The 25382-nt window shown below is 53.3% G+C and overlaps 1 protein-coding gene across 1 annotated transcript in view; it reads left to right on the forward strand.

Annotated features, from left to right (window-relative positions):
- adcy5 (adenylate cyclase 5) overlaps positions 1 to 25382 on the forward strand; it is a 442325-nt gene that overhangs the window by 376406 nt on the left and 40537 nt on the right. The window contains exons 14-15 of the mRNA XM_067987067.1: positions 100 to 264; positions 17573 to 17748. Coding sequence (XP_067843168.1) covers positions 100 to 264; positions 17573 to 17748 — 341 coding nt within the window. The remainder of the gene's footprint in view (positions 1 to 99; positions 265 to 17572; positions 17749 to 25382) is intronic.

Genomic DNA, 25382 nt, shown 5'->3' on the forward strand with positions numbered 1-25382 from the left:
AACTGAGGACGAGAGAGGAGATAAAACTCAGAGAGTCACAACCCGAAATTAATTAACTAAAGATTTTCTATGATACTTTACTTTGTTTCTTTCCTCCAGTTTATGTGCAACACCCAGGATTTGCAGAGCTGTGTGGCTCAAGAGTACAACACGACCCCAAGCACTGTCACCGCCTGCCATATCGTCAATTCATTCGCCAACTACAGTCTGGACGTAGAAACGGGATTCTGCGGCAGCAAACGGCCCAACTGTAACTTCCCTGAGGTACCTTATCGCCTGATTCAGAGATCATAGAATCACAGCACAGAAGGAGGCCATTCAGCCCATTGTTCCTGTGCTGGCTCTTTGAAAGAGCTGTCCCATTCCCCCTGCTCTTTCCCCATAGCCCTGCAAATCTTTCGTTTTCAACTATATATCCAATTCCCTTTTGAAAGTTACTATTGAATCTGCTTCCACCGCCCTTTCAGGCAGCGCATTCCAGATTGTAACAAATTGATGCGTTAAAAAAAATGTCTCCTCATTTCTCCCCTGGTCCTTTTGCCAATTATCTTAAATCTGTGTCCTCTGGTTACCAACCCTCCTGTCAGTGGAAGCAGTTTCTCCTTATTTGCTTTTACCAAAAGCGTTCATGATTTTGAACACCTCTATTAAATCTCCCCTTAACCTTCTCTGCTCTAAGGAGAGCAATCCCAGCTTCTCCAGTCTCTCCGCACAACTGAAGTCCCTCACCCCTGGAATTCCCTCCATAAAGCTCTCTGCTTCTCCGCCTCTCCTCCTTTAAGAAGCTCCTTAAAACCTACCTCTTTGACCAAGCTTTTGGTCACCTGTCCTAATATCTTCTTATGTCGCTCGGTACCATTCCGGTAAATCTCCTCTGCGCCCTCTCCAAGGCCTTGACATCCTTCCTAAAGTGTGGTGCCCAGAATTGGCCTCAATACTCCAGCTGAGGCCTAACCAGTGATTTGATGTGAGACTGGAGGAGCAGCAGGCCGTGCCTAGCAACGGTCCCCTGAGGGATACGACAGACCAGATTGGCCGCCTTTTGGCTAAATCTAAACACAGTCAGGAGCGGGGGATTAGATGGAAGGGGGAGAGGGGAGAGAAGATGATACCACTCAACAGGGATTTACCACTCAACTTAATAGATTAGATAGGGTAAATAGAGAGAAACTATTTCCTCTGGTGGGGGAGTCCAGACCAAGGGGGAATAACCTTAAAATTAGACGTGGAGATGCCGGTGATGGACTGGGGTTGACAAATGTAAACAATCTTACAACACCAGGTTATAGTCCAACAATTTTATTTGAAAATCACCTGACGAAGGAGGAAGCCTCCGAAAGCTTGTGATTTTCAAATAAAATTGTTGGACTATAACTTGGTGTTGTAAGATTGTTTACACTTAAAATTAGAGTTAGTCCATATAGAAGGGATGATGTGGAGATGCCGGTGATGGACTGGGGTGGACAAATGTAAGGAGTCTTACAACACCAGGTTATAGTCCAACAGTTTTATTTGAAATCACAAGCTTTCGGAGCTTACCTCCTTCGTCAGGTGGAGGACGATGGAGGAAGCCTCCGAAAGCTTGTGATTTCAAATAAAACTGTTGGACTATAACCTGGTGTTGTAAGACTCCTTACACATATAGAGGGGAAATCAGGAAGCACTTTTTCACACAAAGGGTAGTGGAAATCTGGAATTCTTTCCCCCGCCCCCCCCCCCCCGCCAAAAGGCTGTGGACGCTGGGGGGACAATTGAAGCTTTCAAGACTGAAGTCGATAGATTTTTGTTGGGTAAGTGATACGGAGCTAAGGCTGGAGGCGCAGATACGGAGGTACAGATCAGTCATGATCTAATTGAATGGCGGAGCAGGCTGGAGGCGCTGAATGCCCTGCTCCCGTTCCTGTGTTCCTAACCTGTAACGTGCTGGAAGGCTGCCATGCAGCTCAACACTTGGGAAGTGATGGTAATTTTCTGCTTTAATTTCACGTATGGCCCCCAGGTTTTCCATCCGTCCCATTTTCTCGCATTGCCCCAAGCCTCCCGCTCCCTTAGCTATTTCCATACCCTTTAATCCTTTAATGTCTTCCTGTTTCTATCCGTTACTTAACTGAGATGATCTGTTACATCAGCCCACCCACGATTCTTAATATATATTTTTCTCCCCCATGATCTGACTGTATTAACGTGCCTTGAATTCCCTCCCTAAACCTCTCCGCCTCTCCACCTCATTCTCTTCTTTTAAGACGCTCCTTAAAACCTACCTCTTTGACCAAGCCTTTGGTCACCTGTCCTAATATCTCCTTACGCGGCTCGGTGTCAAATTTTGTTTGATAATCGCTCCTGTGAAGCATCTTGGGATGTTTTACTGCATTAAAGGCGCTATATAAATGCAAGTTGTTGTTGTTGTTGTCTGCCTCTTATGCCTGTTTCGGGTCTCGACCCTGAACTTTAATTTCTCTCTTCTCTCCGCGAGAAACTGACCGGCCCGCTGAGAGTTTCCAGCGTTGTGTGTTTTACAATTTCTTTAGAACTGGGAAATCGGCTGACATTTGCCAGGCTGGCCGTCAGTCAGCCACCTTCCACCCTCTGTAAACTTCAGCTCATCCTAAACACTGCTGCCCCGTATCCTAACTCGCACCAAGTCCCGTTCCCCATCGCCCCCTGTGCTCGCTGACCTGCATCGGCTCCCGGTCCGGCAACGCCTCCATTTTAAAATTCTCATCCTCATGTTCAAATCCCTCCATGACCTCGTATGTAACCCCTCCTCCAGCCCGACAACCCTCCGAGATCTCTGCGGCTCCTCCTATTCTGGCCTCTTGCGCATCCCTGATTTTAATCGCTCCACCATTGGCGGCCGTGCCTTCAGCTGCCTAGGCCCTGAGCTCTGGAATTCCCTCCCTAAACCTCTCCGCCTCTCTACCTCCTCCTTAAAGTCGCTTCTTAAAACCCACCTCTTTGACCAAGCTTTTGGTCACCTGTCCTAATATTTTCTTATGTGGCTCGGTGTCACTCTTTGTCTCATTATGTTCCTGTGAAGGAACTTGGGATGTTAAAGGCTCTATATAAATGCAAGTTGTTGTTAATAACAGAAGCCCTAATTAAAGCAGGAGTATAGGTGGGATCCTGCTTGGGGGTCTGATGTTTGCTTTATCGAGGTTTTCAATAAATTTTCACTTCCCGTGTCAAACAGTTACCCATAGTAATAAGCTGAAAATATCGACTTTGATTTTAATTTGGGACCCGGTTTACATTTTTTAAATTTCCTGGACGGCCCATTCAAAAAAAGCCCAGGCACATGGGAGGGGGGCCTGTCGGAGTAATCATTCCGTGCGGTGTAGAGAAAGGTGAGGAGGGGGCCTGTCGGGGTAATCATTCCGTGCTGGGGTAGGGAAAGGTGAGGAGGGGGCCTGTCGGGGTAATCATTCCGTGCTGGTGTAGGGAAAGGTGAGGAGGGGGCCTGTCGGAGTAATCATTCCGTGCTGGTGTAGAGAAAGGTGAGGAGGGGGCCTGTCGGAGTAATCATTCCGTGCTGGGGTAGAGAAAGGTGAGGAGGGGGCCTGTCGGGGTAATCATTCCGTGCTGGGGTAGAGAAAGGTGAGGAGGGGGCCTGTCGGGGTAATCATTCCGTGCTGGGGTAGAGAAAGGTGAGGAGGGGGCCTGTCGGGGTAATCATTCCGTGCTGGGGTAGGGAAAGGTGAGGAGGGGGGCCTGTCGGGGTAATCATTCCGTGCTGGGGTAGAGAAAGGTGAGGAGGGGGGCCTGTCGGGGTAATCATTCCGTGCTGGGGTAGGGAAAGGTGAGGAGGGGGGGCCTGTCGGAGTAATCATTCCGTGCTGGGGTAGGGAAAGGTGAGGAGGGGGGGCCTGTCGGGGTAATCATTCCGTGCTGGGGTAGGGAAAGGTGAGGAGGGGGGGGCCTGTCGGGGTAATCATTCCGTGCTGGTGTAGGGAAAGGTGAGGAGGGGGCCTGTCGGGGTAATCATTCCGTGCTGGGGTAGGGAAAGGTGAGGAGGGGGCCTGTCGGGGTAATCATTCCGTGCTGGGGTAGAGAAAGGTGAGGAGGGGGCCTGTCGGGGTAATCATTCCGTGCTGGGGTAGGGAAAGGTGAGGAGGGGGCCTGTCGGGGTAATCATTCCGTGCTGGGGTAGAGAAAGGTGAGGAGGGGGCCTGTCGGGGTAATCATTCCGTGCTGGGGTAGAGAAAGGTGAGGAGGGGGGGCCTGTCGGAGTAATCATTCCGTGCTGGTGTAGAGAAAGGTGAGGAGGGGGGGCCTGTCGGAGTAATCATTCCGTGCTGGTGTAGGGAAAGGTGAGGAGGGGGGGGCCTGTCGGGGTAATCATTCCGTGCTGGGGTAGAGAAAGGTGAGGAGGGGGGGCCTGTCGGGGTAATCATTCCGTGCTGGTGTAGAGAAAGGTGAGGAGGGGGCCTATGGGGGTAATCATTCCGTGCTGGGGTAGGGAAAGGTGAGGAGGGGGCCTGTTGGGGTAATCATTCCGTGCTGGTGTAGGGAAAGGTGAGGAGGGGGGGCCTGTCGGGGTAATCATTCCGTGCTGGTGTAGGGAAAGGTGAGGAGGGGGCCTGTCGGGGTAATCATTCCGTGCTGGGGTAGGGAAAGGTGAGGAGGGGGCCTGTCGGGGGAATCATTCCGTGCTGGGGTAGAGAAAGGTGAGGAGGGGGCCTGTCGGGGTAATCATTCCGTGCTGGGGTAGGGAAAGGTGAGGAGGGGGCCTGTCGGAGTAATCATTCCGTGCTGGGGTAGGGAAAGGTGAGGAGGGGGCCTGTCGGAGTAATCATTCCGTGCTGGGGTAGGGAAAGGTGAGGAGGGGGCCTGTCGGAGTAATCATTCCGTGCTGGGGTAGGGAAAGGTGAGGAGGGGGCCTGTCGGGGTAATCATTCCGTGCTGGGGTAGGGAAAGGTGAGGAGGGGGCCTATGGGGGTAATCATTCCGTGCTGGGGTAGGGAAAGGTGAGGAGGGGGCCTGTCGGGGTAATCATTCCGTGCTGGGGTAGAGAAAGGTGAGGAGGGGCCTGTCGGGGTATCCGTGCTGGTGTAGAGAAAGGTGAGGGGGCCTGTGGTATATCGAGAAAGGTGAGGGGGGGCCTGTCGGGGTAATCATTCGTGCTGGTGTAGAGAAAGCGTGAGAAGGGGCCTGTCGGGTAGTCATCCGTGTCGGGTAATCATTCCGTGCTGGGTAGAGGTGAGGAGGGGGCCTGTCGGAGTAATCATTCCGTGCTGGGGTAGGGAAAGGTGAGGAGGGGGCCTGTCGGGGTAATCATTCCGTGCTGGGGTAGGGAAAGGTGAGGAGGGGGGGCCTGTCGGGGTAATCATTCCGTGCTGGTGTAGAGAAAGGTGAGGAGGGGGCCTGTCGGGTAATCATTCCGTGCTGGGGTAGGAAAGGTGAGGAGGGGGCCTGTCGGGGTAATCATTCCGTGCTGGGGTAGGGAAAGGTGAGGAGGGGGCCTGTCGGGGTAATCATTCCGTGCTGGGGTAGGGAAAGGTGAGGAGGGGGCCTGTCGGGGTAATCATTCCGTGCTGGGTAGGGAAAGGTGAGGAGGGGGGCCTGTCGGAGTAATCATTCGTGCTGGGTAGGAAGGTGAGGAGGGGCCTGTCGGGTAATCATTCCGTGCTGGGGTAGGGAAAGGTGAGGAGGGGGGCCTGTCGGGGTAATCATTCCGTGCTGGGGTAGGGAAAGGTGAGGAGGGGGCCTGTCGGGTAATCATTCCGTGCTGGGGTAGGAAAGGTGAGGAGGGGGGGCCTGTCGGGGTAATCATTCCGTGCTGGGGTAGGGAAAGGTGAGGAGGGGGGGCCTGTCGGGGTAATCATTCCGTGCTGGGGTAGAGAAAGGTGAGGAGGGGGGCCTGTCGGGGTAATCATTCCGTGCTGGGTAGAGAAAGGTGAGGAGGGGGCCTGTCGGAGTAATCATTCCGTGCTGGGGTAGAGAAAGGTGAGGAGGGGGGCCTGTCGGGGTAATCATTCCGTGCTGGTGTAGAGAAAGGTGAGGAGGGGGGCCTGTCGGGGTAATCATTCCGTGCTGGGGTAGAGAAAGGTGAGGAGGGGGGCCTGTCGGGGTAATCATTCCGTGCTGGGGTAGAGAAAGTGATAGGAGGGGGCCTGTCGTGGTAATCATTCCGTGCTGGGGTAGAGAAAGGTGAGGAGGGGGCCTGTCGGGGTAATCATTCCGTGCTGGGGTAGAGAAAGGTGAGGAGGGGGCCTGTCGGGTAATCATTCCGTGCTGGGGTAGGAAAGGTGAGGAGGGGGCCTGTCGGGGTAATCATTCCGTGCTGGGTAGAGAAAGGTGAGGAGGGGGGCCTGTCGGGGTAATCATTCCGTGCTGGGGTAGGGAAAGGTGAGAGGGGGGCCTGTCGGGTAATCATTCCGTGCTGGGGTAGGAAAGGTGAGAGGGGGGCCTGTCGACGGTAGATCAATTCCGTGCTGGGGTAGGGAAAGGTGAGGAGGGGGCTGTCGGATCCGTGCTGGGTAGAAGTGGGCATGTCGGGGTAATCATTCCGTGCTGGTAGGGAAAGGGTGAGGAGGGGGGGGCCGGGTAATCATTCCGTGCTGGGGTAGGAAAGGTGAGGAGGGGGGCCTGTCGGAGTAATCATTCCGTGCTGGGGTAGGGAAAGGTGAGGAGGGGGGCCTGTGTCGAGTAATCATTCCGTGCTGGGGTAGGGAAAGGTGAGGTGGGGGGCCTGTCGGGTAATCATTCCGTGCTGGGGTAGGGAAAGGTGAGGAGGGGGGCCTGTCGGGGTAATCATTCCGTGCTGGTGTAGGGAAAGGTGAGGAGGGGGGCCTGTCGGGGTAATTCCGTGCTGGTGTAGGAAAGGTGAGGAGGGGGGCCTGTCGGAGTAATCATTCCGTGCTGGGGTAGGAAAGGTGAGGAGGGGGGCCTTCGGGGTAATCATCCGTGCTGGGTAGGAAGGAGGAGGGGGCCTGTCGGAGTAATCATTCCGTGCTGGGGTAGAGAAAGGTGAGGAGGGGCCTGGGGGCCTCTGGGGTAATCATTCCGTGCTGGGGTAGGGAAAGGTGAGGAGGGGGCCTGTCGGAGTAATCATTCCGTGCTGGGGTAGAGAAAGGTGAGGAGGGGGGGCCTATCGGGGTAATCATTCCGTGCTGGGGTAGGGAAAGGTGAGGAGGGGGCCTGTCGGAGTAATCATTCCGTGCTGGGGTAGAGAAAGGTGAGGAGGGGGGCCTGTCGGGTAATCATTCCGTGCTGGTGTAGAGAAAGGTGAGGAGGGGGGCCTGTCGGGGTAATCATTCCGTGCTGGGTAGGGAAAGGTGAGGAGGGGGGCCTGTCGGGGTAATCATTCCGTGCTGGGGTAGGGAAAGGTGAGGAGGGGGGGCCTGTCGGGTAATCATTCCATGCTGGGGTAGGGAAAGGTGAGGAGGGGGCCTGTCGGGGTAATCATTCCGTGCTGGGGTAGGGAAAGGTGAGGAGGGGGGCCTGTCGGGGTAATCATTCCGTGCTGGGGTAGGGAAAGGTGAGGAGGGGGCCTGTCGGGGTAATCATTCCGTGCTGGGGTAGGGAAAGGTGAGGAGGGGGCCTGTCGGGGTAATCATTCCGTGCTGGGGTAGGGAAAGGTGAGGAGGGGGCCTGTCGGGGTAATCATTCCGTGCTGGTGTAGGGAAAGGTGAGGAGGGGGGCCTGTCGGGTAATCATTCCGTGCTGGGTAGGGAAAGGTGAGGAGGGGGCCTGTCGGAGTAATCATTCCGTGCTGGGGTAGGGAAAGGTGAGGAGGGGGGGCCTGTCGGGGTAATCATTCCGTGCTGGGGTAGGGAAAGGTGAGGAGGGGGGCCTGTCGGAGTAATCATTCCGTGCTGGTGTAGAGAAAGGTGAGGAGGGGGCCTGTCGGAGTAATCATTCCGTGCTGGTGTAGGGAAAGGTGAGGAGGGGGGCCTGTCGGGGTAATCATTCCGTGCTGGGGTAGGGAAAGGTGAGGAGGGGGCCTGTCGGGGTAATCATTCCGTGCTGGGGTAGAGAAAGGTGAGGAGGGGGCCTGTCGGGGTAATCATTCCGTGCTGGGGTAGAGAAAGGTGAGGAGGGGGCCTGTCGGGGTAATCATTCCGTGCTGGGGTAGGGAAAGGTGAGGAGGGGGCCTGTCGGGTAATCATTCCGTGCTGGGTAGGGAAAGGTGAGGAGGGGGCCTGTCGGAGTAATCATTCCGTGCTGGGGTAGGGAAAGGTGAGGAGGGGGGCCTGTCGGGGTAATCATTCCGTGCTGGGTAGCGAAAGGTGAGGAGGGGGGGCCTGTCGGGGTAATCATTCCGTGCTGGGGTAGGGAAAGGTGAGGAGGGGGCCTGTCGGAGTAATCATTCCGTGCTGGGGTAGGGAAAGGTGAGGAGGGGGCCTGTCGGAGTAATCATTCCGTGCTGGGTAGGGAAAGGTGAGGAGGGGGGGCCTGTCGGGGTAATCATTCCGTGCTGGGGTAGGGAAGGTGAGGAGGGGGCCTGTCGGGGTAATCATTCCGTGCTGGGTAGGAAAGGTGAGGAGGGGGCCTGTCGGAGTAATCATTCCGTGCTGGGGTAGAGAAAGGTGAGGAGGGGGCCTGTCGGGGTAATCATTCCGTGCTGGGGTAGGGAAAGGTGAGGAGGGGGCCTGTCGGAGTAATCATTCCGTGCTGGGGTAGAGAAAGGTGAGGAGGGGGGCCTGTCGGGTAATCATTCCGTGCTGGGGTAGGGAAAGGTGAGGAGGGGGCCTGTCGGAGTAATCATTCCGTGCTGGGGTAGGGAAAGGTGAGGAGGGGGCCTGTCGGAGTAATCATTCCGTGCTGGGGTAGGGAAAGGTGAGGAGGGGGGCCTGTCGGAGTAATCATTCCGTGCTGGGGTAGGGAAAGGTGAGGAGGGGGCCTGTCGGAGTAATCATTCCGTGCTGGGGTAGGGAAAGGTGAGGAGGGGGCCTGTCGGGGTAATCATTCCGTGCTGGGTAGGAGGAAAGGTGAGGAGGGGGCCTGTCGGAGTAATCATTCCGTGCTGGGGTAGGGAAAGGTGAGGAGGGGGCCTGTCGGGGTAATCATTCCGTGCTGGGGTAGGGAAAGGTGAGGAGGGGGCCTGTCGGGGTAATCATTCCGTGCTGGGGTAGGGAAAGGTGAGGAGGGGGGGCCTGTCGGGGTAATCATTCCGTGCTGGGGTAGAGAAAGGTGAGGAGGGGGCCTGTCGGGGTAATCATTCCGTGCTGGGGTAGAGAAAGGTGAGGAGGGGGGCCTGTCGGAGTAATCATTCCGTGCTGGGGTAGGGAAAGGTGAGGAGGGGGGGCCTGTCGGGGTAATCATTCCGTGCTGGGGTAGAGAAAGGTGAGGAGGGGGCCTGTCGGGGTAATCATTCCGTGCTGGTGTAGAGAAAGGTGAGGAGGGGGCCTGTCGGGGTAATCATTCCGTGCTGGGGTAGAGAAAGGTGAGGAGGGGGCCTGTCGGAGTAATCATTCCGTGCTGGGGTAGGGAAAGGTGAGGAGGGGGCCTGTCGGAGTAATCATTCCGTGCTGGTGTAGAGAAAGGTGAGGAGGGGGCCTGTCGGGGTAATCATTCCGTGCTGGGGTAGAGAAAGGTGAGGAGGGGGCCTGTCGGAGTAATCATTCCGTGCTGGGGTAGGGAAAGGTGAGGAGGGGGCCTGTCGGGGTAATCATTCCGTGCTGGGGTAGGGAAAGGTGAGGAGGGGGGCCTGTCGGAGTAATCATTCCGTGCTGGGGTAGGGAAAGGTGAGGAGGGGGGCCTGTCGGGGTAATCATTCCGTGCTGGGGTAGAGAAAGGTGAGGAGGGGGGGCCTGTCGGGGTAATCATTCCGTGCTGGGGTAGGGAAAGGTGAGGAGGGGGCCTGTCGGGGTAATCATTCCGTGCTGGGGTAGGGAAAGGTGAGGAGGGGGCCTGTCGGGGTAATCATTCCGTGCTGGGGTAGGGAAAGGTGAGGAGGGGGCCTGTCGGAGTAATCATTCCGTGCTGGGGTAGAGAAAGGTGAGGAGGGGGGCCTGTCGGGGTAATCATTCCGTGCTGGGGTAGGGAAAGGTGAGGAGGGGGCCTGTCGGAGTAATCATTCCGTGCTGGGGTAGGGAAAGGTGAGGAGGGGGCCTGTCGGAGTAATCATTCCGTGCTGGGGTAGGGAAAGGTGAGGAGGGGGCCTGTCGGAGTAATCATTCCGTGCTGGGGTAGGGAAAGGTGAGGAGGGGGCCTGTCGGAGTAATCATTCCGTGCTGGGGTAGAGAAAGGTGAGGAGGGGGGGCCTGTCGGGGTAATCATTCCGTGCTGGGGTAGGGAAAGGTGAGGAGGGGGGCCTGTCGGGGTGATCATTCCGTGCTGGGGTAGGGAAAGGTGAGGAGGGGGGCCTGTCGGAGTAATCATTCCGTGCTGGGGTAGGGAAAGGTGAGGAGGGGGGCCTGTCGGAGTAATCATTCCGTGCTGGGGTAGGGAAAGGTGAGGAGGGGGGCCTGTCGGAGTAATCATTCCGTGCTGGGGTAGGGAAAGGTGAGGAGGGGGCCTGTCGGGGTAATCATTCCGTGCTGGGGTAGGGAAAGGTGAGGAGGGGGCCTGTCGGAGTAATCATTCCGTGCTGGGGTAGGGAAAGGTGAGGAGGGGGCCTGTCGGAGTAATCATTCCGTGCTGGGGTAGAGAAAGGTGAGGAGGGGGGGCCTGTCGGGGTAATCATTCCGTGCTGGGGTAGAGAAAGGTGAGGAGGGGGCCTGTCAGGGTAATCATTCCGTGCTGGGGTAGAGAAAGGTGAGGAGGGGGCCTGTCGGGGTAATCATTCCGTGCTGGGGTAGGGAAAGGTGAGGAGGGGGGGCCTGTCGGGGTAATCATTCCGTGCTGGGGTAGAGAAAGGTGAGGAGGGGGGGCCTGTCGGGGTAATCATTCCGTGCTGGGGTAGGGAAAGGTGAGGAGGGGGCCTGTCGGAGTAATCATTCCGTGCTGGGGTAGGGAAAGGTGAGGAGGGGGCCTATGGGGGTAATCATTCCGTGCTGGTGTAGAGAAAGGTGAGGAGGGGGCCTGTCGGGGTAATCATTCCGTGCTGGGGTAGGGAAAGGTGAGGAGGGGGGCCTGTCGGAGTAATCATTCCGTGCTGGGGTAGGGAAAGGTGAGGAGGGGGCCTGTCGGAGTAATCATTCCGTGCTGGGGTAGAGAAAGGTGAGGAGGGGGCCTGTCGGGGTAATCATTCCGTGCTGGGGTAGGGAAAGGTGAGGAGGGGGCCTATGGGGGTAATCATTCCGTGCTGGTGTAGAGAAAGGTGAGGAGGGGGGGCCTATGGGGGTAATCATTCCGTGCTGGGGTAGGGAAAGGTGAGGAGGGGGGGCCTGTCGGGGTAATCATTCCGTGCTGGGGTAGGGAAAGGTGAGGAGGGGGCCTGTCGGGGTAATCATTCCGTGCTGGGGTAGAGAAAGGTGAGGAGGGGGGGGCCTGTCGGGGTAATCATTCCGTGCTGGGGTAGAGAAAGGTGAGGAGGGGGGGGCCTGTCGGGGTAATCATTCCGTGCTGGGGTAGGGAAAGGTGAGGAGGGGGCCTGTCGGGGTAATCATTCCGTGCTGGTGTAGAGAAAGGTGAGGAGGGGGGCCTGTCGGGGTAATCATTCCGTGCTGGGGTAGAGAAAGGTGAGGAGGGGGGGCCTATGGGGGTAATTATTCCGTGCTGGGGTAGAGAAAGGTGAGGAGGGGGGGCCTATGGTGGTAATCATTCCGTGCTGGGGTAGGGAAAGGTGAGGAGGGGGCCTGTCGGAGTAATCATTCCGTGCTGGTGTAGAGAAAGGTGAGGAGGGGGCCTGTCGGGGTAATCATTCCGTGCTGGGGTAGAGAAAGGTGAGGAGGGGGCCTGTCGGGGTAATCATTCCGTGCTGGGGTAGAGAAAGGTGAGGAGGGGGGGCCTATGGGGATAATCATTCCGTGCTGGGGTAGAGAAAGGTGAGGAGGGGGCCTGTCGGGGTAATCATTCCGTGCTGGGGTAGGGAAAGGTGAGGAGGGGGCCTGTCGGGGTAATCATTCCGTGCTGGTGTAGAGAAAGGTGAGGAGGGGGCCTGTCGGGGTAATCATTCCGTGCTGGGGTAGGGAAAGGTGAGGAGGGGGCCTATGGGGGTAATCATTCCGTGCTGGGGTAGAGAAAGGTGAGGAGGGGGCCTGTCGGGGTAATCATTCCGTGCTGGGGTAGGGAAAGGTGAGGAGGGGGCCTGTCGGGGTAATCATTCCGTGCTGGTGTAGGGAAAGGTGAGGAGGGGGCCTGTCGGGGTAATCATTCCGTGCTGGGGTAGAGAAAGGTGAGGAGGGGGCCTGTCGGGGTAATCATTCCGTGCTGGTGTAGAGAAAGGTGAGGAGGGGGGGCCTATGGGGGTAATCATTCCGTGCTGGGGTAGAGAAAGGTGAGGAGGGGGCCTATGGGGGTAATCATTCCGTGCTGGGGTAGAGAAAGGTGAGGAGGGGGCCTGTCGGGGTAATCATTCCGTGCTGGGGTAGGGAAAGGTGAGGAGGGGGCCTGTCGGGGTAATCATTCCGTGCTGGTGTAGGGAAAGGTGAGGAGGGGGCCTGTTGGGGTAATCATTCCGTGCTGGTGTAGGGAAAGGTGAGGAGGGGGCCTGTCGGAGTAATCATTCCGTGCTGGGGTAGAGAAAGGTGAGGAGGGGGCCTGTCGGAGTAATCATTCCGTGCTGGGGTAGAGAAAGGTGAGGAGGGGGCCTGTCGGGGTAATCATTCCGTGCTGGGGTAGAGAAAGGTGAGGAGGGGGCCTGTCGGAGTAATCATTCCGTGCTGGGGTAGAGAAAGGTGAGGAGGGGGCCTGTCGGAGTAATCATTCCGTGCTGGTGTAGAGAAAGGTGAGGAGGGGGCCTGTCGGGGTAATCATTCCGTGCTGGGGTAGAGAAAGGTGAGGAGGGGGCCTGTCGGGGTAATCATTCCGTGCTGGGGTAGAGAAAGGTGAGGAGGGGGCCTGTCGGGGTAATCATTCCGTGCTGGGGTAGGGAAAGGTGAGGAGGGGGCCTGTCGGAGTAATCATTCCGTGCTGGGGTAGAGAAAGGTGAGGAGGGGACCTGTCGGGGTAATCATTCCGTGCTGGGGTAGAGAAAGGTGAGGAGGGGGCCTGTCGGGGTAATCATTCCGTGCTGGGGTAGGGAAAGGTGAGGAGGGGGCCTGTCGGGGTAATCATTCCGTGCTGGTGTAGAGAAAGGTGAGGAGGGGGCCTGTCGGGGTAATCATTCCGTGCTGGGGTAGAGAAAGGTGAGGAGGGGGGGCCTGTCGGAGTAATCATTCCGTGCTGGTGTAGAGAAAGGTGAGGAGGGGGGGCCTGTCGGGGTAATCATTCCGTGCTGGGGTAGAGAAAGGTGAGGAGGGGGCCTGTCGGGGTAATCATTCCGTGCTGGGGTAGGGAAAGGTGAGGAGGGGGCCTGTCGGGGTAATCATTCCGTGCTGGGGTAGGGAAAGGTGAGGAGGGGGGGCCTGTCGGGGTAATCATTCCGTGCTGGTGTAGAGAAAGGTGAGGAGGGGGGGCCTGTCGGGGTAATCATTCCGTGCTGGTGTAGGGAAAGGTGAGGAGGGGGCCTGTCGGGGTAATCATTCCGTGCTGGGGTAGAGAAAGGTGAGGAGGGGGCCTGTCGGAGTAATCATTCCGTGCTGGGGTAGGGAAAGGTGAGGAGGGGGCCTGTCGGAGTAATCATTCCGTGCTGGGGTAGGGAAAGGTGAGGAGGGGACCTGTCGGGGTAATCATTCCGTGCTGGGGTAGGGAAAGGTGAGGAGGGGGCCTGTCGGGGTAATCATTCCGTGCTGGGGTAGAGAAAGGTGAGGAGGGGGCCTGTCGGAGTAATCATTCCGTGCTGGGGTAGGGAAAGGTGAGGAGGGGGGGCCTGTCGGGGTAATCATTCCGTGCTGGGGTAGGGAAAGGTGAGGAGGGGGGGCCTGTCGGGGTAATCATTCCGTGCTGGTGTAGAGAAAGGTGAGGAGGGGGGGCCTGTCGGGGTAATCATTCCGTGCTGGGGTAGAGAAAGGTGAGGAGGGGGCCTGTCGGGGTAATCATTCCGTGCTGGTGTAGGGAAAGGTGAGGAGGGGGCCTGTCGGGGTAATCATTCCGTGCTGGTGTAGAGAAAGGTGAGGAGGGGGGGCCTGTCGGGGTAATCATTCCGTGCTGGGGTAGAGAAAGGTGAGGAGGGGGCCTGTCGGGGTAATCATTCCGTGCTGGGGTAGGGAAAGGTGAGGAGGGGGGGCCTGTCGGAGTAATCATTCCGTGCTGGGGTAGGGAAAGGTGAGGAGGGGGCCTGTCGGGGTAATCATTCCGTGCTGGGGTAGGGAAAGGTGAGGAGGGGGCCTGTCGGAGTAATCATTCCGTGCTGGGGTAGGAAAAGGTGAGGAGGGGGCCTGTCGGAGTAATCATTCCGTGCTGGGGTAGGGAAAGGTGAGGAGGGGGCCTGTCGGAGTAATCATTCCGTGCTGGGGTAGGGAAAGGTGAGGAGGGGGGGCCTGTCGGAGTAATCATTCCGTGCTGGGGTAGGGAAAGGTGAGGAGGGGGCCTGTCGGAGTAATCATTCCGTGCTGGGGTAGGGAAAGGTGAGGAGGGGGCCTGTCGGAGTAATCATTCCGTGCTGGGGTAGGGAAAGGTGAGGAGGGGGCCTGTCGGGGTAATCATTCCGTGCTGGGGTAGGGAAAGGTGAGGAGGGGGCCTGTCGGGGTAATCATTCCGTGCTGGGGTAGAGAAAGGTGAGGAGGGGGGGCCTGTCGGAGTAATCATTCCGTGCTGGGGTAGGGAAAGGTGAGGAGGGGGCCTGTGGGGGTAATCATTCCGTGCTGGGGTAGAGAAAGGTGAGGAGGGGGGGCCTATCGGGGTAATCATTCCGTGCTGGGGTAGGGAAAGGTGAGGAGGGGGCCTATGGGGGTAATCATTCCGTGCTGGTGTAGAGAAAGGTGAGGAGGGGGCCTGTCGGGTTAATCATTCCGTGCTGGGGTAGGGAAAGGTGAGGAGGGGGCCTGTCGGGGTAATCATTCCGTGCTGGGGTAGAGAAAGGTGAGGAGGGGGCCTGTCGGGGTAATCATTCCGTGCTGGGGTAGAGAAAGGTGAGGAGGGGGCCTGTCGGAGTAATCATTCCGTGCTGGGGTAGGGAAAGGTGAGGAGGGGGCCTGTCGGAGTAATCATTCCGTGCTGGGGTAGAGAAAGGTGAGGAGGGGGGGCCTGTCGGAGTAATCATTCCGTGCTGGGGTAGGGAAAGGTGAGGAGGGGGCCTGTCGGGGTAATCATTCCGTGCTGGGGTAGAGAAAGGTGAGGAGGGGGCCTGTCGGAGTAATCATTCCGTGCTGGGGTAGGGAAAGGTGAGGAGGGGGCCTGTCGGGGTAATCATTCCGTGCTGGGGTAGGGAAAGGTGAGGAGGGGGCCTGTGGGGGTAATCATTCCGTGCTGGGGTAGGGAAAGGTGAGGAGGGGGCCTGTGGGGGTAATCATTCCGTGCTGGGGTAGGGAAAGGTGAGGAGGGGGCCTGTCGGGGTAATCATTCCGTGCTGGTGTAGGGAAAGGTGAGGAGGGGGCCTGTCGGGGTAATCATTCCGTGCTGGGGTAGGGAAAGGTGAGGAGGGGGCCTGTCGGGGTAATCATTCCGTGCTGGGGTAGGGAAAGGTGAGGAGGGGGCCTGTCGGGGTAATCATTCCGTGCTGGGGTAGAGAAAGGTGAGGAGGGGGGCCTGTCGGGGTAATCATTCCGTGCTGGGGTAGGGAAAGGTGAGGAGGGGGCCTGTCGGGGTAATCATTCCGTGCTGGGGTAGGGAAAGGTGAGGAGGGGGCCTGTCGGGGTAATCATTCCGTGCTGGGGTAGAGAAAGGTAATGAGGTTGATCCCTGGTGTCGGAGGACTGAGTTATGAGGATAGGTTAGAAAAAACTCGGACTCTTCAGCCACGACAGGAAGTGAATGGAGGGAACTGGGGAGGGGTTTTGGGGATTTGTAGAAGTGTATAAGGTACTAAATGGAAAGGTAAAGGTGAATCCAGAGCACTGTTTCAAATTAAACCAGAACAAGGGGACATGGGTCCAACTGGTAAAAGGCATGTTTAGGACTGATGTCAGGGAGCGCCTCTTCAAACAAAGTGTGTGATCAATACCTGGAATAAAAAAAAACTAGTATCAGTAATGGTGGCCATGAAACTACCGGATTGTTGTAAAAACCCATCTGGTTCACTAATGCCCTTTAGGGAAGGAAACCTGCCGTCCTTACCCGGTCTGGCCCTATATGTGACTCCAGAACCACAGCAATGTGGTTGATTCTTAATCGCCCTCTGAAATGGCCAAGCAAGCCACTCAGTTGTTCAAGAAGGCGGCTCACCACCACCTTCTCAAGGGCAATTAGGGATGGGCAATAAATGCCGGCCTCGCCAGCGACGCCCACATCCCATGAACGAATAAAAAAAAATGGATAGGATTATGGTGACATCGGGGATGAAACTGGACAGGGGCGCAGCCACAAAACAGGCAGGATCACATCGGGCGCCTGTCATACAACAACAACAACTCGCATTTATATAGCGCCTTTAATGTAATAAAACGTCCCAAGGCGCTTCACAGGAGCGATTATCGAAACAAAATTTGACTCCGAGCCACGTAAGGGGCTATTAGGGCAGGTGACGGAGGTAGGTTTTAAGGAGCATCTTAAAGGAGGAGAGAGAGGCGGAGAGTTTGGGGACCGAATTCCAGAGCTTAGAGCCTAGACAGCTGAAGGCACAGCCGTCGAGGGTCATACACCCCGCCCACACTCAGTCCCATTGATATCAGTCGAACTGATTATTGTCTGTGTTTAGCGGGCGGCCAGTGCCATCCCGCCCAGGCCCAATTTCACCCCCATGAACTCTGGAGTCATTCACGAGGCAGTGAGATGGCGTGATTTGGGGATCAGGTAGAGTTCGATGGGACCGAATATCCTCTATTACCTGTACTTATATATGTGACCTTTGTAATTCATTGTGTGACGCACTTTGAGATAAGAACGTAAGAACTAGGAGCAGGAGGAGGCCATACGGCCCCTCGAGCCTGCTCCGCCATTCAGTAAGATCATGGCTGATCTTCCACCTCAACTCCACTTTCCCGCCCGATCCCCATATCCCTCGACTCCCCTAGTGTCCAAAAATCTATCAACCTCAGCCTTGAATATACTCAACTACTGAGCATCCACAGCCGTCTGAGGTAGAGAATTCCAAAGATTCACAACTCCAGAAAAGAAATTTTTCCTCATCTCGGTCCTAAATGTCCGACCCGTGATCTTGAAACTATGTCCCCTAGTTCTAGACTCTCCAGCCAGGGGAAACAACCTCTCAACATCTACCCTGTCAAGTCCTCCAAGAATTTTATACGTTTCAATGAGTTCACCTCTCATTAATCTAAACTCCAGAGAATATAGGCCCATTCTACCCAATCTCACGACACAGGACAACCATCTCATCCCAGGAATCAATCTAGATCTAGCTGTTTTAACATCATAAAGTGCTATATCAATAGAAATATTATCTTTATTATTATTAACATTGCTGGTGCGCGGGGAAGATGTCAACCCTGTGATGTGATGGTACGATTCTGGTGCGCGAAATGGCCATGATCCTTATTTGTACAGAGAGATCCATTCTAATTAACCCCTTTTGTTTCCATCTCTCGGGCAGTACTTCACCTATTGCGTGCTGCTGAGCTTGCTGGCCTGTGCCGTGTTCCTGCAGATCAACAGTATTGGAAAGCTGGTCCTCATGCTGGTCATTGAGTTCGTTTACATCGTAATGATGGAGGTGCCCGGGGTCACCCTTTTCGACAACGCTGACCTGCTGGTCATCGCCAACGCTCTGTAAGTAACCGGTTACAAACCCTTTCCTTCTTTTATGGTATCATTCTGGTAAATTGAAGGTGGCAGGGCAAGTTGAGAAGGCTGTTAAAAAAAAGTATACGGGATCCTGTACATTATAAATAGAGGTATAGAGTACAAAAGCAAGGAAGTTATGCTAGATCTTTATAAAGCACTGGGTTGGGCCTCAGCTGGTGAATTGTGTCCAATTCTGGGCACCACACTTTAGGAAGGATGACAAGGCCTTAGAGAGGGTGCAGAAGAGATTTACTAGAATGGTACCAGGGATGAGGGAATTCAGTTATGTGGAGAAACTGGAGAAGCTGGGGTTGTTCTCCTTAGAGCAGAGAAGGTTAAGGGGAGATTTAATAGAGGTGTTCAAAATCATGAAGGGTTTTGATAGAGTAAATAAGGAGAAACTGTTTCCACTGGCAAGAGGGTTGGTAACCAGAGGACACAGATTTAAGATCATTGGCAAAAGAACCAGAGGAGAGATGAGGAGACTTTTTTTTCCCGCAGCGAGTTGTAATGATCTGGAATGCACGGCCTGAAAGGGCGGTGGAAGCAGATTCAATAGTAACTTTCAAAAGAGAATTGGATATATGCTTGTAAAGGAAAAATTTGCAGGGCTATGGGGAAGGAGCAGGGGAGTGGGGCTAATTTTTTTTTTATTCGTTCATGGGATGTGGGCGTCGCTGGCGAGGCCAGCATTTATTGCCCATCCCTAATTGCCCTTGAGAAGGTGGTAGTGAGCCGCCTTCTTGAACCGCTGCAGTCCGTGTGGTGAAGGTTCACCCACAGTTCTGTTAGGAAGGGAGTTCCAGGATTTTGACCCAGCGACGATGAAGGAACGGTGATATATTTCCAAGTCGGGATGGTGTGTGACTTGGAGGGGAACGTGCAGGTGGTGTTGTTCCTATGTGCCTGCTGCCCTTGTCCTTCTAGGTGGTAGAGGTCGCAGGTTTGAGAGGTGCTGTCGAAGAAGCCTTGACGAGTTGATGCAGTGCATCCTGTGGATGGTACACACTGCAGCCACAGTGCGCTGGTGGTGAAGTGAGTGAATGTTTAGGGTGGTGGATGGGTTGCCAATCAAGCATGATTGGAGAGCTCTTTCAAAGAGCCAGCACAGACACGATGGGCTGAACAGCCTCCTTCTGTGCTGTATGATTCTATGAATACAAAGGGGATTGGCAAAGTTGATTTAGGCAATGTGTTTCTTGTGATCAAATACCAACGGATATAAGTTTTTTTAAAAATCAGTAAATTAGGAGTAGAAAGTGAAGTGAGGCAGAGTCTTTTCATCGAAGGGGTAATAGCGGTGTGGAATACGTTAACATGGAAGGCCTTTAAGAGCAAACACAACAAATGGGTTCATGACACAGATGAGTGCATTTCTGGAGAGAGAGAAGGATTGAGGGGGAGGGGAATATTTGCCTCTGTGTTTTGTCGAATTGTGCGCAGAGGATATCAGCCCCATTGTGAGCGAGTGGATAGTCGACCTTGGCTCAGTGGGTCGCACTTTTTGCCTCTGAGTCAGAAGGTCGTGGGTTCAAGTCCCACTCCAAAAACTTGAGCACAAAATCCAGGCCAACACTCCCAGTGCAGTACGAAGGGAGCGCTGCGCTGTCGGGGGGTGCCGTCTTTCGGATGAGATGTTAAACCGAGGCCCCATCTGCCCTTTGAGGTGGACCTGGAAGATCCCATGGCACTGCTTCAATGAAGAGCAGGGGAGCTCACCCCCGGTGTCCTGGCCAATATTTATCCCTCGACACACACTTAAAACAGATGATCTGGCCATCATCCGCTGTTTGTGGGACCTTGCTGTGCGGAAATAGGCTGCCTCGTTTCCAACATTACATCCAAAAAAAAAAGTACTTCATTGGCTGTAAGCGTTTTGGGGACATCCTGAGGATGTGAAGGGTGCCATATAAATGAAAGTTTTTCATTTCTAATTGATGACCAATCGATAAAGGACAGACCGGTTTGGAGCTTCTCCTGGAAATTTCTTACGCTCTTCTTAAGTCAGTGCTGGGAAACAATGCTTTGAAGCGTCCTTGCCATTTGGCATCTGTTTCCCTAGATTAAATTCTGATTCCCTCCCCCCCACCCCCACACACAAAAGGTTTGTTTAAAAGAGAAGCATAATATGACCTTGTTATGGATAAGGAGTGAGTCAGTAAGTCAGAGAAGGGTGAAAACAGACAGCCACAGATCGGATGCAACACCAAAGTAGAGATAATTTGAGGAGTTGTTGAGGGAACGATGAGCAGTCTGCTGGTGTTTGAAAGAACGTCGGTTTTATTTTTAACCCGTGAGAACTGGAAGGTTTCTTACATTTAGAAAAAAGACGGCAAATGGCAGAAGGATGGAATAGTAGTAGCAAACGCTGCAGATACGTAACAGATTTATCAGATCTATAACGAGAGAAGACAATTTAATGTTTTGTGTGAGCCTTTTCTGTTTACACGTGCCAATAAACCTGCTGCGTATCATAGTAGGTACAGCACAGAAGGAGGCCATTCGGCCCATCGTGCCTGTGCCGGCTCTTTGAAAGAGCTATCCCAATTAGTCCCACTCCCCCGTTCTTTCCCCATAGCCCTGTAAATATTGTCCATTCAAGTGTTTTTCCAATTCCCTTTTGAAAGTTATTATTGGAATCTGCTCCCACCGCCCTTTCAGGCCGTGCATTCCAGATCACAACAACTCCCTGCGTAAAAAAAATGTTTCCTGAAGGCGGCGGAACAGGTAGATAAGGTGGTAAAGAAGGCATATGGGATACTTGCCTTTATTAGCCGAGGCATAGAATATAAGAGCAAGGAGGTTATGATGGAGCTGTATAAAACACTGGTTAGGCCACAGCTGGAGTACTGTGTGCAGTTCTGGTCGCCACACTACAGGAAGGATGTGATCGCTTTGGAGAGGGTGCAGAGGAGATTCACCAGGATGTTACCAGGGCTGGAGCGCTTCAGCTATGAAGAGAGACTGGGAAGATTGGGTTTGTTTTCCTTGCAGCAGAGGAGGCTGAGGGGGGACATGATTGAGGTGTACAAAATTATTAGGGGCACAGATAGGATGGATACCAAGGAGCTTTTTCCCTTCGTTGAGGGTTCTATAACAAGAGGGCATAGATTCAAGGTAAAAGGCGGGAGGTTTAGAGGGGATTTGAGAAAGAACTCTTTCACCCAGAGGGTGGTTGGAGTCTGGAACTCACTGCCTGAGAGGGTTGTGGAGGCAGGAACCCTCACAACATTCAAGAAGCACTTGAAATGCCATAGCATACAAGGCTACGGACCAAATGCTGGAATATGGGATTAGAGTAGACAGGGCTTGATGGCCGGCGCGGACACGATGGGCCGAAGGGCCTCTATCCGTGCTGTATAACTCTATGACTCTCTATGACTCTCTATGACGTTGCCTCTGGCTCTTTTTTGCCGATCGCCTTAAAACGTCCAGCGTTTTCCAGGTTCCTTACAGTTGTCTAAAGAACGAGGTGGATTTTCCCCCATCCTGAGTCATCTTCTCCATAAGGCTGTTAAAACCAAGGCCCCTTCTGTCACTCCAGTGGAAGGTGAAGATCCGTGAAACTATCTGGAAAAGAACAGAGAGTTTTTCCAGTGCCCTGTCCAACATTCCTCCCTCACCAACACCACCAGAAAAAACAGCTCGTCGGTCACTCGTGACAAGTGTGACGCCTAAAATGTGACAGATACATTTTAAAAAGATAGATAGTCAACGTACTTTTGAAAACACTTTGCCCATTAGCAATGCCAGAGTTAAACACGATGAGAATTATAAACACAGAAATAAGGGAGGAGCTTTATAGATAAAAATGAAAGAAAGAACTTGCATTTATATAGAGCCTTTTCACGACCTCAGGACATCCCCAAAGTGCTTTACAGCCTATGAAGTACTTTTTTGACGTGTAGTCGCTGTTGTAATGTGGGAAAGACGGCAGCCAATTTGCGCACAGCAAGATCCCACAAACATCAACGCAATAAATGAACAGATCATCTGTTTCAGGTGTTGGTTGAGGTATAAGTGTCGGCCAGAACTCCCCAGCTCTTCTTCGAAATGGTGCCGTGGGATCTTTTACGTCCACCTGAGAGGACAGACAGGTCCTCGGTTTAACACCTCCTCCAAAAGACGGCACCTCCGACGGTGCAGCACTCCATAGAAATGTCAGCCTAGGTTTTTGGGCTCAAGTTTCTGCTGTTGTATTGAAGGCGTAAACCTGTTTGTTTTAAATTGCGGACAGAGGAATTTCACACATTTAACTAATATCACCAAAAAGCAAAAATACCGCTGAGTGTTCCCGGCATTTTCTGTTTTTATTTCCCATGAACTAATATCGTTATCACACAACGTGGTTTCAACCCTTTCAGAGGAACATTAGGAACAGGAGGAGGCCATTCAGCCCCTCGAGCCTGCTCCGCCATTCGATTAGATCATGGCTGATCCGTACCTCAAATCCATTCATCCTATCAAATCCCTTTATACTTTTAAACACCGCGATCAGATCACCCCCCTCGATCTCCTGTACACAAGGGAATATAAGCCACGTTTATGCAATATGGCCTTATAATTTAACCCTTTATGCCCTGGTATCATCGTAATTGCTCTGGAGAGAGTGCAGAGAAGATTTACAAGAATGTTGCCAGGGCTTGAAAATTGCAGCTACGAGGAGAGATTGGATAGGCTGGGGTTGTTTTCCTTGGAGCAGAGGAGGCTGAGGGGAGACTTGATTGAGGTGTACAAAATTATGAGGGGCCCAGATAGAGTAGACAGGAAGTACCCGTTTCCCCTAGCGGAGAGTTCAAGAACTAGAGGACATAGATTTAAGCTGATTGGCGGACGGATTAGAGGGGACATGAGGAAAAACGTTTTTACCCAGAGGGTGGTGGGTGTATGGAATTCGCCGCCCAAATTGGTGGTAGAGGGAGGGACCCTCAACTCTTTTAAAAAGTACCTGGACCTGCACCTAAAGTGCTGTGAGCTGCAGGGCTACGGACCGGGTGCTGGAAGGTGGGATTGGAATGGGCACCTGGTTGTTCTTCGAGCCGGCGCGGACACGATGGGCCGAATGGCCCCCTTCTGTGCTGTATCTTTTCTACGGCTCTATGGTTGTATCATTCTGGTGAATCTGCGCCATACCCCTTCCAAGGCCAATATATCCTTCCTGAGGTGCAGTGCCCAAAACTGAATGCAGTACTCCAGATGGGGTGTGACTAAAGCTCTGTACAACTGAAGCATAACTTCCTCCCCTTTGTATTCCAACCCCCCTTGAGATAAAGGCCAACATTCCATTAGCCTTTTCGATTATATTTTGCACCTGTGCACGAGCTTTTAGCGATTTGTGTCCATGGACATCTAAACCCCCTTGCACCTCCACAGTTCCTAGTCTCTCGCCATCAAGAAAATATTCCGATTTGTCTGTCTCGCAGCGTTAGAAGGTGTTGCATCGTAACAGCCATATGGTGAATGGGTTAACGTTCAACCCAACGCTCTGTCCCAAGGACCATGTTCTGGCAGCTCCCAGTATCTTTGTTTGTCTCACAGGCAGAAGCTTGGGTGACGTCCAAGGCAAACAACTCGCCTTCAATTCAACATTTCTTGTTCTATTACAAGAGCTTTTAATGATGGGTTCTGATTTTAATCAAAAGGACAAGGTACATAATGTTTCTGTTCTTTTTTTTAAAAAAATCTTAAATAACCAGTAACTATGGTTGTTCAGTCAACGATATCCCAGACAGTGCATTTGTCCAACTCATTGATTTATTTCATAATTTGATATTTGAATATGAATACGTGCGTTTTCTGATTGATTTTACATTCGATTGCCTTTGTCTTGATATCACAGAGTTGTGACATGTTGCTGTTTAACACAGTGAAATATTAATAAACTAGAAGAGAGTGTGCAAACAGTGACTGATTAACAAATAGAATCATAATGGGCCTTTAGAGTTAAATATCAATGCGAAATGTATTGATCTGAATTGGCCCCATCATTCATAAAGGTTATCAAGGGACCTATCCATACATTTACTGGTGTCTGACAGTCATTGCATTGCTGCCTTGTTCGGTGCGTCAAACCTGCTGGTAAAAGGCACTTTGGACAGAAGTTTCCCCACTGCGACGTTGGGAAGTTCTGCTCCAGTGATGACATTAAGAGGAAAATAAACACAAGAAAATTCTGGAACTTCCCAGCAGGTCAGGTCAGCTCTCGATGAGAAAAATCAGTTGAGGTTTCGGGCAGAACTGAGCGTAGGGACCCACAGTGTAATACTGGGGGTCATTTTGACTTTGGGCGATAATGTAAAACCGGTGAGATCGGCTCGGCCACCCTGTCAGCACCCCTTCCGGTTTTTGTTTCCGTTGAAGTCAGGTCCGTCCTCTCAGTTGAACATAAAAGATCCCATGGCACTATTTCGAAGAAGAGCAAGGGGACCTCTCCCCGGTGTCCTGGCCAACATTTATCCCTCAATCAACAACACTAAAAATTAGATCATCTGGTCATGTATCTCATTGCTGTTTATGGGACCTTGCTGTGCGCAAATTGGCTGCCGCATTTCCCTCCATTGCAACAGTGGCTACACTTCAAAAGTACTTCACTGGCTGTGAAGCGCTTTGGGACATCCTGAGGTCATGAAAGGCACTGTGGGCGCAAAATTGGGCCGTGTAGCGCCCGTTGTTTCAGTGCTACACGGCCTCTCCGACATCCAAGATGGCGTCTTGGATGTGCACGCACGTTTCCAACGTGACGTGCGCCAGACGCCATCTTGGTGTAGAAATTAGCGCAGGCACAGATAACGAACGCTGGAACCATGTAAAGTAGGGAGAAAATGGCTTCAATCAGTGTGCAACGCTGATTTAAAGTGATAGTCACCATTTTGGGACTTAACTCTCAACTCAATGCACAGTCTTAACCCCAACCATCTGAACGTGTCTTAGAGTGCCTGGAGGACCCCCCCCCCCATCAACACTATTTAAAGGGACCATGCAGGATTTACAGGTTAGTGGCTGGATTATTGCTTCTGGCTGCTGAGACATTTGTAACTGTTTTTGGAGGACTCCTAGACTTGAATACTAGGATGCGGGGACATAGCCTAACATTTAGAGCCAGGACGTGCAGGAGTGAAGTTAGGAAATACATGCAAGAGGTGGGAGATGTTTGGAACTCTCTTCTGCAGAGGGCAGTTGATGCTACTCATTAGTATGCAGTATAACGTGGATAAATGTGAGGTTATCCATTTTGGTTGTAAAAACAGAAAGACAGATTATTATCTGAATGATGATAGATTGGGAAAAGGGGAGGTGCAACGAGACCTGGGTGTCCTTGTACACCAGTCGCTGAAAGCGAGCATTCAGGTGCAGCAAGCAGTTAGGAAGGCGAATGGTATGTTGGCGTTCATTGCAAGAGGGTTTCAGTACAGGAGCAGGGATGTCTTACTGCAGTTGTACAGGGCCTTGGTGAGACCACATCTGGAATATTGTGTGCAGTTTTGGTCTCCTTATCTGAGGAAGGATGTCCTTGCCATGGAGGGAGTGCAATGAAGGTTTGCCAGACTGATTCCTGGGATGGCAGGACTGACGTATGAGGAGAGATTGGGTCGACTGGGCCTATATTCACTAGTGTGTAG

Source organism: Heptranchias perlo, chromosome 7, assembly GCF_035084215.1.
Source record: "Heptranchias perlo isolate sHepPer1 chromosome 7, sHepPer1.hap1, whole genome shotgun sequence".
NCBI lineage: Eukaryota > Metazoa > Chordata > Chondrichthyes > Hexanchiformes > Hexanchidae > Heptranchias > Heptranchias perlo.